The sequence below is a fragment of the Leptonotus elevatus genome, chromosome 13, assembly GCF_054856555.1.
Source record: "Leptonotus elevatus isolate MCC_2025b chromosome 13, RoL_Lele_1.0, whole genome shotgun sequence".
NCBI classification, from domain to species: domain Eukaryota; kingdom Metazoa; phylum Chordata; class Actinopteri; order Syngnathiformes; family Syngnathidae; genus Leptonotus; species Leptonotus elevatus.
The window spans coordinates 17569886-17581282 of NC_141251.1; the positions used below are offsets into that span (position 1 = coordinate 17569886).

Genomic DNA, 11397 nt, shown 5'->3' on the forward strand with positions numbered 1-11397 from the left:
TTTAAAACATGCAGGATTGGGGTCCCGGAGTTGGTGACCTCTGTTCTAGTATGATTTTAAGAAGCCACCATGGCTGAGGAAAATTAAGCAATCCAAGAGAAGGCATTACAGATGTGTCATTTGCACTCATACATTTGAAGCGAGAAGGAAACATACTATTAGTGCGGTGACGAGTCACATAAAAAATGATTGTATTTAATGTAGAAAATAAGAATCTGAGATGTCTATTTGTGTCATGACATTGCCCGTGTGTCATGGTTTGGATGGGGATTGATGACATAATTACGAATCATACAGGAGTAACAATTGTCTACTCACGCATGTAAATAGTTTATCCAAATCTTTTAGAAAGCGGAATTTTAACCCAAATGTTAATGTCATGTAATCGTAGTTAGTGATCCACCTTCAGAAAATAAACACATACCCAATAATCTTAGAGCAGTATACTTAAGTGGATGGGAAGTCAAGTTGAAATGCTTGAATGACCAAACAAGACAGGTCAGGTTCCTGTTTTTAATTGATGTTTTCAGTACATTGCAATGTATTAGATCCTCTCCCAACATTTAGAGCCCCAATGTTTTTCTCTTATAAAGTGATTCTATCCATACACTTCATTTTGTTTTTACAATTTTAAATAAACATTTAAAAATTGTCACATTCCATTTTTTTTAACATCTTTTACGCATTTAATTATAAATCTTCTCTTCAATAGAAGGTATTAGACTTGCCCAAACAAAAGAAATGTAAACAAAAATAAAAGTAATGCCACAACAAACTGAAAAGACAAGTTTTGCTCTTGAGGTAAGTGTTTGCTGTATCCTGCAGCGGGCCTCCTGTTACCTCTTCAGGCTGCGCTGCGCCTGCTTCAGTAAAGTGTCAAAGTCTAGTGTCTTCAGCTTGCCTTTTGCAGATGATGGGTCATTGTCTCTGTTAGAATCTGAAAAGTAAAATGATGATGAAATTACGTTTTTTTTGTTTAAGGGATGAACAGGTTGAGAGCATTCATCTTGTCTTTCGCACTACCTAAGTCAGCATAGGTGGTTTTGCAGAACTGCCTCCTCCCACCAAAGCATAAATCAAATGGCAGCTCGTCAGCTTTACGCAGCTTGTTTCCATTCTCAATGGCAGTGAAAGCATCCTTGGTGTTGTAGTAAGTCACAAACCCGTAGTTGTCCCTGTAATAGATATAAAGCATTAGCATCTATTGACAGATGACTAGTTCACTTCATGATGGTTTGTCATTTGAAGCTGTGACTTGCTCTTAAATGAGCGACCTGTGACGTAAGCCAGGAGGCCCCAGTTATGAACAGGCCTGCTTATGCTTTAGCATTGAATCTTGACCCTTGATGTCACAGAACAGACCAAAAGGGTTCAGTAACAATGCAAGTAAAGCGAGGGAAAAGCACGAGACGACAAGGAACACTCACCCATGTTCTCTAAAGTGCAGAGTGCAATCCTCCACCTTGCCAAAGTAGGAAAAACGCTCTCTGAGTTCCCTTTGGGTCATTGTACCTCGAATTCGACCAACGTAAACAACCCGCCTCTCTTCCTGTAAAGTGACAGTTTTAAAAATACGTTTAGTATAATATCAAGTATGTCACAATACACCAACAGTGTAATTTACAAGCTTACAATGGCTGTGTCTTTGCGAGACTTCACATCTTCAGCAGCATACCCATATGAACTCCCATATGAAGGACTAAAGAAAGACAACCTTTAGCCAAATTCAACCAAGCATGAGAAAAGTTTGCGCTTGCTACAGTGTACCTATAAACAGATCTGTTTGTCCTCCATGGCATTTGTGTTGGGGGGGATTGAGAACGCGATCTAGAGCGACTCCAAGAACCAGAGTGAGAGGAGGAATAGGAGTATTTTCTCCTCCTGGGAGGAGAGCGGGATACGGAGGATCGTGAAGACGAACGGGATGAAGAGCTGGATCTGCTGCGAGAGGGGCGATGACGAAACCTACAGAGGAAGAGCAGGACGTTCAAATCTAATGACTCATAAGGCAAACTGAATTTAGATATGATGCAACGTGGACCTAACCTTTTCTTGGATGTGAAGCGTGATTTTGACCGAGATCTCGACCGAGATTGAGATGAGTGCGAATCAGACTCTAAGCTGCTGGAGACAGACGGAGAACGTTGGGATCTTCGTTTTCGCCCCCTCTGATTGGGGCTGGGACTGCGAGAGGCAGCATGCCAACGATACGACCTCTCAAAAGCCCGCTTCCTAAGAATTTTTTCGGTCGATTCGCTCTCCTGACGTGCTGGAGAAGCTTCCGGAGTCTCCAGAACAGAGGATTCCCCAATCCCATCAACACCATTGTTCAAAGCCCGTGGAGTTGGTGAAGATGCTTGTGGGTTAGGATTTAACTCGTAGGTGGTCTCCAGGATGCACGGGGCCGTTGTAGTGGTCGTAGCAGGGTGCCTAATGGGTTTAATCGTGATCTGCTGTTTGACAGCGCAGCACTTGCCTGCTTCTCCAGTAGATGAAGCATCTCTGCCGGGGAGGCAGTAGTCGTGATCCATGCACACCACACTGTAAGGCACAGTGGCGGCGGCCGCAGTTGGCTTGGCATGGAATCTAGCTGAGGTCAAAGGGCGGGGTTCTATCCGAATAGCCTTGGTGGGGTTTGCTTTGGACGGCTCTGTGGCCTTGGCCTTTCCCAGCAGGGCAACAGGGGCCAGAGGTTTCCACATCTGGTGTGGAGGAGTGGCTGGAGGAGTTAAAGCTAAAGAATGTAAAGAGTGCACCATTGTTACAGAAGACAATTAATAATAGTTGGCCAACTGTGATGCAAAGATGTTAATCTGAAGATAAAGGAAGCCTAAACTGAATTCTCACTTAAAAGTTCAAGTTTTCAGTATGACTGTGTACCTTACAAAACCACATTTCAGCCAGCATCAAAACTAGCTGTGTGTTCTTTGACAAACGTTCTCAACAGGAGGACAGTGGTAGAAGGAGAATTTCCAGTAGAAGTTAATAGTGAAAACTGCTAACAGGGTCACCAAAAAAATGTATAAAAAATAACTACAAGTAAACTAAAAAGTGTCCAAGTACAGTTGCCCAGCGTTATAAAGGCGATCTGGGCCTTGACTGCCAGTGGTCACATGGACGATAATCTTAAAAGTTGGTTATTTGACGCAATGGCTTGATAGGCACTTGTTGAGAACTTAAGGACTCTGACGCAGGTAAATATGTGACTGGTGCTTTGCATTTCAGACCATCAGCTTGTGGTTTGACAATAAGGCGCATTGAGTGAAGACAGACCACTGGGTTAGCTTATTGCGCTAGCCAGCCATAGAATGTTTAGCTACCTTATACAGTAGTCTATTGAGATGAGTTTTAATTCATTGGTTGTTGTAATCAGGCATTTTTTTTGCAGAGGGTAAATATATGCCTGAGTATTATGTCTCCAAGTGTTGTTCCATTTTTTTTTAAAATAATTTCTTGAAGGTTTAGAAAACCATGACTAAAGATGCTGATGTCAATGATCAAGTATATCTGTACGAGCAATTATTTCTTTTGATTTGGATTTTTTATAAATGAAATTAACTATTTGCCAAACAGCTGCTTGTGAAGTGCGTAGAATAATGTTATTGTTTACTGTCAACACACAGCGTTTGTATCTCAAGTTTGTGCTCACAAGTCAAAGCAAAGAACATCAGCAAACTGACTGCTTGTATCTTGAAAAGTTTGCCAATTGGGGCACCGCTGTATTTGGAAGTTGCACTATACACAATTTAGGCTTATGTCATCATTCTGTAAAACACATTTCATTTACTTCATATAAATTACCTGAAGAGCTTGAGAGACCACTGACCCGCTCCACAACAGTTCTCTCACGTGGAAATTCGACACTGAAAAGTTGGAAGAAAAGTTGTCAATACTCATCCATTTGCGGAGATGAGAATTGTGGTATGTCCTTAAAAGTTTGGCTGTGAATCACAGCGTTGAAGCCCATTTCAAGTGCATTACTGAGTCTTGACTTCAGCGGTAGGTCTTGGCAAAAACGCGGAGACACGGCAACCACACATTTGACTCCTTGACACCCACAGAGCAGCGTGACGGCTGTAGGGTAACTCACCTGGAGTTTCCTACAGCTGCTGCTCTACCACAGACCTCCGGTACACTTTGTTGCTCTTTAGCTGACGAGAGATAAGGAGAACGGGGGAATGACAGGAGAGATTTATTAGTTGATATAAATGTCAGTGCAACCGTCACAGCCAACTAAGGCATTGACAGGCTCAATAACCAATTTACACTATTACATGTACAATGTGGTCCAGTCGCTATGCACCCAATGTGAGGTTGAGCCTTGTACATCCACCGACAAAGACAGCGTGATGAGAGTTAAATGCATTTGCAGAGTGGGCAGAATTCCACAGCACAAAGAAGCTTTGCTGCCCCCATGACCCCCAATGTAAAAAAAATAAAAGTTTCTGTAGGGAATGATTTCAACCTTCAAAAAATACTTCCCACATAAAAGTGGTCAAGTACCATTATACACACACACATTTAACATGTCTTTTTTTATAGGCCAGTCAAGAGTCGAATCACTCCCTTGATGGAACGCTGAAAACTTAAACCTCACCTCAATCAACCTACGAAAATGTGAATGTGCAGGCCAAGAAATGGGGCATATACAGTAATTCTCTTTATAATATAACGATTGTTTTCTCTATTAAAATAAATAAATACAAAATTGCTCACCTTGTGTTTCCTCAAACTGCTCCAACAGGCTGGTCAGATCAGCTGCCTCAATACCTACAATACATAAACGGGTTTACGATTAAAATCACAAATTAAAGCAACAAACAGAGACACTGGGGAAAAGTTCTGAAAAGTTGGAAACATTGGTGACTAACAAGTCTAAAGCAATTTCTGATACAGGATTCTGACTTTACTGAGTGGAATTTGAGTTGCCACTGTCAATCAGGTGTTTAGATGTGCATGTGCAAAATAATTTAACGAGTATTATTATAGTGAGACTTTGGTGTGCAATTGACAAGCTCACCCATCTCAGTGGTGAAGGACTCAATCAACTCCTGTGTGGGGCTCTTTGCCTTTGGAGCTTCTGTTTGTATCGTGACTCGAGCTTTTGGTTGAAGTTTTGATTTAAGACTTGATGGTGTCATGGGATGAAGGGAAGGAGTAGGACAGGGTTTGGCATCCATTGTCAGGGTCTTTGCAGATGTGCTGCGATTGTTTGAAGGAGGGGGAATGCCCTCGGGTACATTCTGGCAAACCGGGGTGTGGGGCCTTGGAACAGAAACGGTAGCAGCAGATCTGCACTGGATTGTCTCAGTAGTGGTTTTGACAGTGACCTCAGCCTTGTCTTCTGATAATTTTGGACATTTTTCAGAGATGTGCGTGGTGGCAGAAGCTGATGCATCAGCTACATTTGGCTTTGGAGTCAAGACTTCTTTTGACGCTTTTGATCGTGAAGGGACAGAATTAGCAGCTTTGTTGGTTGAGGCGACCATATAGGCAGGCGGCACCAACAGTGCCTCAGGGGTGGGTGGGGCACAGGGTCCCCGGGGTTGCCAGGCGGGTTTGACATCAACCTCCTTTTTTTCAGCCTGGAAGATGGGCCACCGAGGATCCCTGGGGCTGGCTTGAGGCAAGCAGGGGATAGGGGGCAATTCTTTGGGCGGCTCTGGAAGGCTGGGCCACTTGGTGCTGTTGTCACCTTGTTTATCCACCACAACAGGCTTCTTCTCCAGCCGCAGTCGTCGGTACTCAGCCAGACTGAGGGACTTAGGCTTTGACTCTGGAGCTGCAGGAGTCTCAGGCGGGGGTGGCTCATCTATATTCAATGTGATGTTTTTGGCAGCTGCTGGGTTGCTGGAAGACATCGAGGACGGGTGAGTGGAGAGTCCATCAGGAACTTGGGAAATCTGATACGACTGCTGAGGGGAGACTGCTGGGGCTGGACTTTCAGGAAGGCCAGCGTTTAACAGTCCTGTAGGCTGTGGTGGCACAAACGTCATAGAAGCTTTCACAGGAGATTCAGCGGTCAAAGTGGTGATTTCTGCTTGTGATTTATTTTGGTGTGGAGTTATAGAGGAGGGTACAGGCCCAGCGGGAGTCTCTGGCACTTTGTTTTTCTTCTGCTCTTTGAGTCGCATTTTTTCAGACTTATGGGGTAATTCCTGTTTTTTATTTCTCATTGCGGAACTCCTGAGGACCCTTCCCTCAACAGGCGGGTGATGTTTCTTGCATTTCTTTTTTCTTTTCCTACGGGAGGGCCTTGTTCCTATGGTGTCTTCTTTCTGTTTGTTTATCTTATTGCCATCTTTCCCATCTAAACATAAGCCTGGAATTCTCACCGGGGCCTGACAGAATTCTCCATCATCATCATCATCAACAACAACAATATGCTCTGAACTGTCAGAAGCTATTTCTTCCTCATCTTCTGCCCTTGGCTTATTCTCTGTAGACTCTTCAATTGGCAGAGGAACTGGAAGGTCTTGGACAGCCAGTATGGGCTCTCCATTCTCACCCTGATCCACCACCTCCAGTAAGATTCCTCCAGCAGGCAACATCTGCACGCCCTCATCATCCTCCATGCAAATGTTCATGCAGTGGGGATGCATGTGTTTGACCAAGTCACCCAGACTGACTGAAAGGCCGTCGCCACTCTCCTGCTCAATGGTGACAGAAAACGGAACAGTTGGACCATCCAAGTCTGCCAAAGTGCAGTCAGAAGGTAAACCGGCCCTCAGTGGGCTTAGAGTGAGAGAACCAGCATCCTCTTCCTCCCCGTCACTTGTATGCAACGCGTCTCTCATCTTGGAGAGGTTCTGTGTACAAATAGGAGCAGGTTAAAATATAAATTGGTATGCAGTAGGAAGATATCCACCGTTTGTGGGTTGAGAGCTACCTTTCCAGTCAAAAGTGGTCTTGAACAAAATGAGTCTTTCTCTGGAGTGGACCGGGGCAGACAGAGTAATCTCTTGAGCTACAAAGTGCGGCAAAAAAGTACAAAGAAATTGTCATGTTTTCCCCCCATGCAGGTTCAAATTAGACATATCAAGTGTTTGAAGCATTGTGCCATTTAATCTCATCTTGAACAGAGGGCCCAGTGCAGGTTTATAAGGCAGAAACTAGTGGGTGACTTGTTGCAAGTCATGCATGACAGCTGCATACTAACCGCTGAGGGTTCCCTGCCCTGACCCGACAACAGGTCCGACTCTGGAAGCGTGTCAAACGGGGATAGGTTCTCATCATCCATATTGTCCAGTATGTCCGCCAGAGCGGTTAATAGCGTGGCTTCACTGTCCTCATCTAGTCCTTTACTCTAAAAGATAATAAGAGTAAAAATATCGACTTTAGACCAAGAGCACATATAAATAGACATGTAGATGATAAAGTGTCAAGGTACAACGTTTGAGCATATTCATGCTGTGGAAGGCTGTTTGATCATGCGGACTTGCCTCTAGGGGCGGTGTGTCAAAGATGGAAAGGATGGAGGGGTCCAAGCAGCTTTGCAGGGCCTCAGGAGTTTCTCCGCAGCACAATTCAGCGGCCTAGAAAGACAGCAGCAATGACATCAAAATGAATTCAGTTCAAACCAACCTACAAGACTGTGTATTTATGTTAGACAGTCCTCATGTTAACACTCATCTTTAGATATTGACCTATGTGGAAGGTGAGTGCAGCCATACAATAGCTAACAGTTGAGTCAAAATGAAACTGCGGAGGGCATGGGAGAGTAGATGCCTGTAATCAGTTTAAGAATTAAGTCTAATTAAGGTCGATATTAATCATATTACTGTAGGCAAAAACTAGACAATGACTGTTGTCCTGTAATATTTTATCAAGTATTTCTTTGTAAAATGTTTCAAATTAAGAAAACAGTTAAAAGTCTAACCCTCTCACCGATTTGCCCTGATCTGTAAAGCAGAGGTGGGGCAAAGTATTTCCCATGGGAAGTATTCAGCCTGTTGAATACTAATCAGCATTTATATTATCAATGTTATAACTACTTATACATTCCTTCGACTGGTTAAACATCCCCCTAGCAGTTCTAAAGTTGGGGTTTTTCAATCCTGGCAGCGGCCTGATTTTGTGCAGTTTGCATGTTTTGCACATGCTTGTGTGTGTGTTTTAACTCAACCTTCATCCCACACCGCAGAAAATGTCTCCGGCTGATTTAAGACCTATGTGCCCTTTGATGGGCTGATGACCCTGCCCCTCGACTGAAGTCAAATGGGATTAGCTCCACCACACCCGCAACCCTAATGAGTTTAAGTAATATAGAAAACGATGGGTGGCGGGGAGCAACCTGTTTGTCTGCTTCAGGCGTGTAAATAAATCTGGTTAGGACAAAATAAATATATTGTTCTGTAACTCATTATGAAAGACTTTCCACAAATTTATTCATTAATACTTTTGTTCACATTTAAATTAACTTTATGGACACCCATGGACATTAGTCTGCATGGAGTCGTCCACGTGTTTGCGTTGACACATGCGCTATCACTACTCCGACATGTTTGATCCTTTACACTCTCCGTCCGTATGAAGGAAGTCGCGTGCCCACGTGTACAACACACCCGTATTGATATTTTGGGCTGCTGATATATGTAATTGTGCTAAAGTGGAATAATTACGGTAAAGTTGCGAAGGCTTAATTGTAATGTCGATCGACGTGTACAACAACGACCACGTCGCTGAAATAATGACACACTACTGTAGCGACCTGGCACGAAGCCGAATAATCCACCACCATTCAACTCAAAACCAACCTCCGAACCGTATATCAAAACGGTTCCACGCTTAACTGCTTTTATAAAGGGAATCGCAAAGCTAGCAAGCTACCTAGTTCGCTAGCACGTTGTCGTGCTGTCAACACGTGTGAATGAATCAACAGTAGAGGCAACCATATGATACTTATTTGAATTAAAAACGTAAGAACACAACGTAAATACAAGGCAGGTCTGTAAACTATAACAGAGTACGACTGTCACGTATACTGTTTGGCCAATTAAATATTTTTTAAAGGTTTAAAGCTGCTGTGGAACCGGCTTGCTAACAGCTAATCAACGTGACGCTCAAACGACGTTATCCACATTACATATTCTCATTAATATACAGATAAAGCATACGACATATATATATATAAATATATATAATAGTAAACAATTTTAAAAAACAAGTGGATTTAAAACAAAACAAAACGCTGTGATGAGGTCTGGGTAACATCCACGTGTCACTTCGGCATGCATAGTGTTCAACTTGTGAGCTGCAGCGCGCACGAATAAAGCCCAACATTCATAACAATTATATAACTGCAAAGAAGTTAAAACGCATGCCACGTTCTTACCATGCCAAGTGTATCCAAAGGGAAAAAATCCATATTGCAAGCCGTTAAAATCTCCTCACCAGAGCCCCACCGCACCGCCATCTTGCAAGTTTACTCCCTTTACTAGCACATGAATGTGGGGAGTGCTTTGACCAATGAAAAGCCTCCAATTGAGCTGGTAGCAGACGCATGCTCACACGTTCCCGGCAAAATGACGCAAACGGACACTGGGAACAAGGGGTCAAAGGTAAAAATAGTCACGTTTTGTAGTTCTTTTCCCCCGCCCGAAGTTCCATTCACAGAGTGGAGAAATTACAAAAGTGTTTTGGTCAGAAATGTTTCTGTTATCTGTCATGTCTTTTCTTTTCATATTGGTGTACTAAAAGTATATATATTGCCGTTATTGTCATAGTACGTCGTTTCTCGAAGATGTAGTTAATTTTTTTTTTTAAAACAAAACATTTTATCTTAAACATATAAGCCCGTTTACCTAAAACATATGAAATATCTATTTCATAATACAGTATACAGTTTTTTATTCATGAAACGAAAGTATATATTTTTTAAATCTTGAAAATGCACTTTTTACACTACAAAATTTCGTGCAATATTTGAACGCTTGTTTGAAGCCTTTTGATTATTTATTGTGAGATTAGCAATGACGAAAGATCAACGGGACACAGACACATTTAAAATGAAAGATAAAATAAAATACTTTAAAGTTTGAACGTCAGAGAGTCAGTGGGGCTTGGATGTGAGTTGTAGCCGATTGATTCTCTTGATTGAATGCACATGCTGTTATCGCTCATGGTTAAAAAAAAAAAGCGACTGATTAATCTTTAATTTAATTCTCAAAATATATGCCTTTTTATGTCGACAATTTACGACTTCTTATGTCAAAAATGTTTGCTTCTAAAAAACACATGACATTTGATATCCAAAATAGAACACGCCCCCAGAGCACATTAATAGTCTATCAATCTATGGTTAGGTTTCGAAAATAGGATTTCATGGAAGATGCAGAGCTGCAAAGTAAGTTTTCAAGCCAGGTTTCAAAATAGGGTTCTAAACAAGGTTTGGGCTTAAAGTTGCTTTCTTTATTCCTTTTGTCATTCGTGACTCCTTTACTCCTACCCCTACTTGCTTCATCGAGTACATTTGAAAAAAAGTGTATAACTGGTACCTACTTTGGCCTACCCACAGCCTCTATCCATATCCATAAAATCCAGGTTAACTTACTTCAAAAGGATCCAAATCCTTCTGAAGTATGTTAACCTGGATTTTTTTTGGTAAACCTAACTATTTATATACATTAAAGTTTGCAATGTAAATTAAAATGTAAATTTAAAAAAATCCATATATATATATATGTGCGTGTGAGCTGCTCATTTATTGATTTGGTGATTTCACAAGTTGTCTTTCTGCTCTTGTTTTATGTTCCCTTTGAGTGAGCAAATTAACTTGCGCATCCTGTTTCCCCACTCTCTCCTCTTGTGTGCAACAAGTCCGACCAGTCTGCTTCTCATTGCATGTCGTCTTAATTTATTTAGTCCTTCCAGAAGCTGCGAGATCCACATTTAAGTGATCACAGCACTCTGCCACTAACTACTACCTAACTCTGCTCTGCCGTTGCCATGGATACCCCCCCCCCCCCTAGTGGGCATGGAAGGATGGGGCTGTAGCAGAGAGAGGAGATGTGGCGGCTCTGCGTCATAGCAGTGCAGCGGAGAGAAGGTCTCCCCCCTCCTCTTTTCCTCATCTCCTCCACCTCCTCCTTCCTTCTCATCATCCAATTTGCTTGATTCGCCCCCCTCCAATTGTGTCCTATATCAGCATCTGCTCATCATCACACTTTCCTCCTCCGCCGTCTCGCTCTCTCTTTCTTTGCCTGCTGGCTCAGCTCGGCTTCCGCTGTGTTGGCTGACCCTGGCGGACTTTTACTGGCAAGCGTGGGCGAAAGAAAAGAAAGGTAAGCAGTGAGATGGAGTGCAGTGAGTGATGAAGGAGAGTGGCGCAGATAAGCAGTGATTGCGTGAATGACGGCGTCAGGAGCCTTTGAAGCATCCACTTAGGATTTTAGGGGG

At 42.7% G+C, this 11397-nt stretch overlaps 2 protein-coding genes and 1 non-coding gene across 5 annotated transcripts in view; 1 reads left to right on the top strand and 2 right to left on the bottom strand.

The window, feature by feature from the left end:
* Positions 1 to 499: 499 nt before the first annotated feature.
* pprc1 (PPARG related coactivator 1) lies at positions 500 to 9483 on the bottom strand. Of its 2 annotated transcripts, none has more exons than XM_086092575.1 (14): positions 9335 to 9483; positions 7443 to 7535; positions 7160 to 7306; positions 6890 to 6967; positions 5021 to 6809; positions 4717 to 4770; positions 4091 to 4151; positions 3802 to 3863; positions 2047 to 2719; positions 1768 to 1965; positions 1633 to 1699; positions 1428 to 1549; positions 1024 to 1175; positions 500 to 937 (listed from the first exon to the last, which is right to left on the bottom strand). In XM_086092575.1, the coding sequence occupies exons 1-14, from the start codon at positions 9413 to 9415 to the stop codon at positions 837 to 839; spliced, it is 3678 nt and encodes a 1225-aa protein (XP_085948701.1). In that variant the 5' UTR covers positions 9416 to 9483; the 3' UTR covers positions 500 to 836. The 2 variants fall into 2 exon arrangements, with proteins under 2 accessions (XP_085948701.1, XP_085948700.1); XM_086092574.1 differs by having other exon boundaries at positions 2047 to 2734.
* LOC147164074 (small nucleolar RNA SNORA76) lies at positions 1247 to 1384 on the bottom strand. Its single transcript, XR_015097001.1, has one exon. It is a non-coding gene; the product is annotated as a small nucleolar RNA SNORA76 (small nucleolar RNA).
* An 840-nt stretch (positions 9484 to 10323) lies between the features above and the next one.
* Positions 10324 to 11397, top strand: part of ldb1a (LIM domain binding 1a) — a 35315-nt gene continuing 34241 nt past the window's right edge. Inside the window, exon 1 of one of the 2 annotated variants that reach the window (XM_086092625.1) lies at positions 10324 to 10345. The gene's annotated coding sequence lies outside the window, so the exon portion shown is untranslated. Of the gene's footprint in view, positions 10346 to 10989; positions 11283 to 11397 lie in introns of those variants that run through there. The other variant, XM_086092624.1, reaches the window with a different exon arrangement.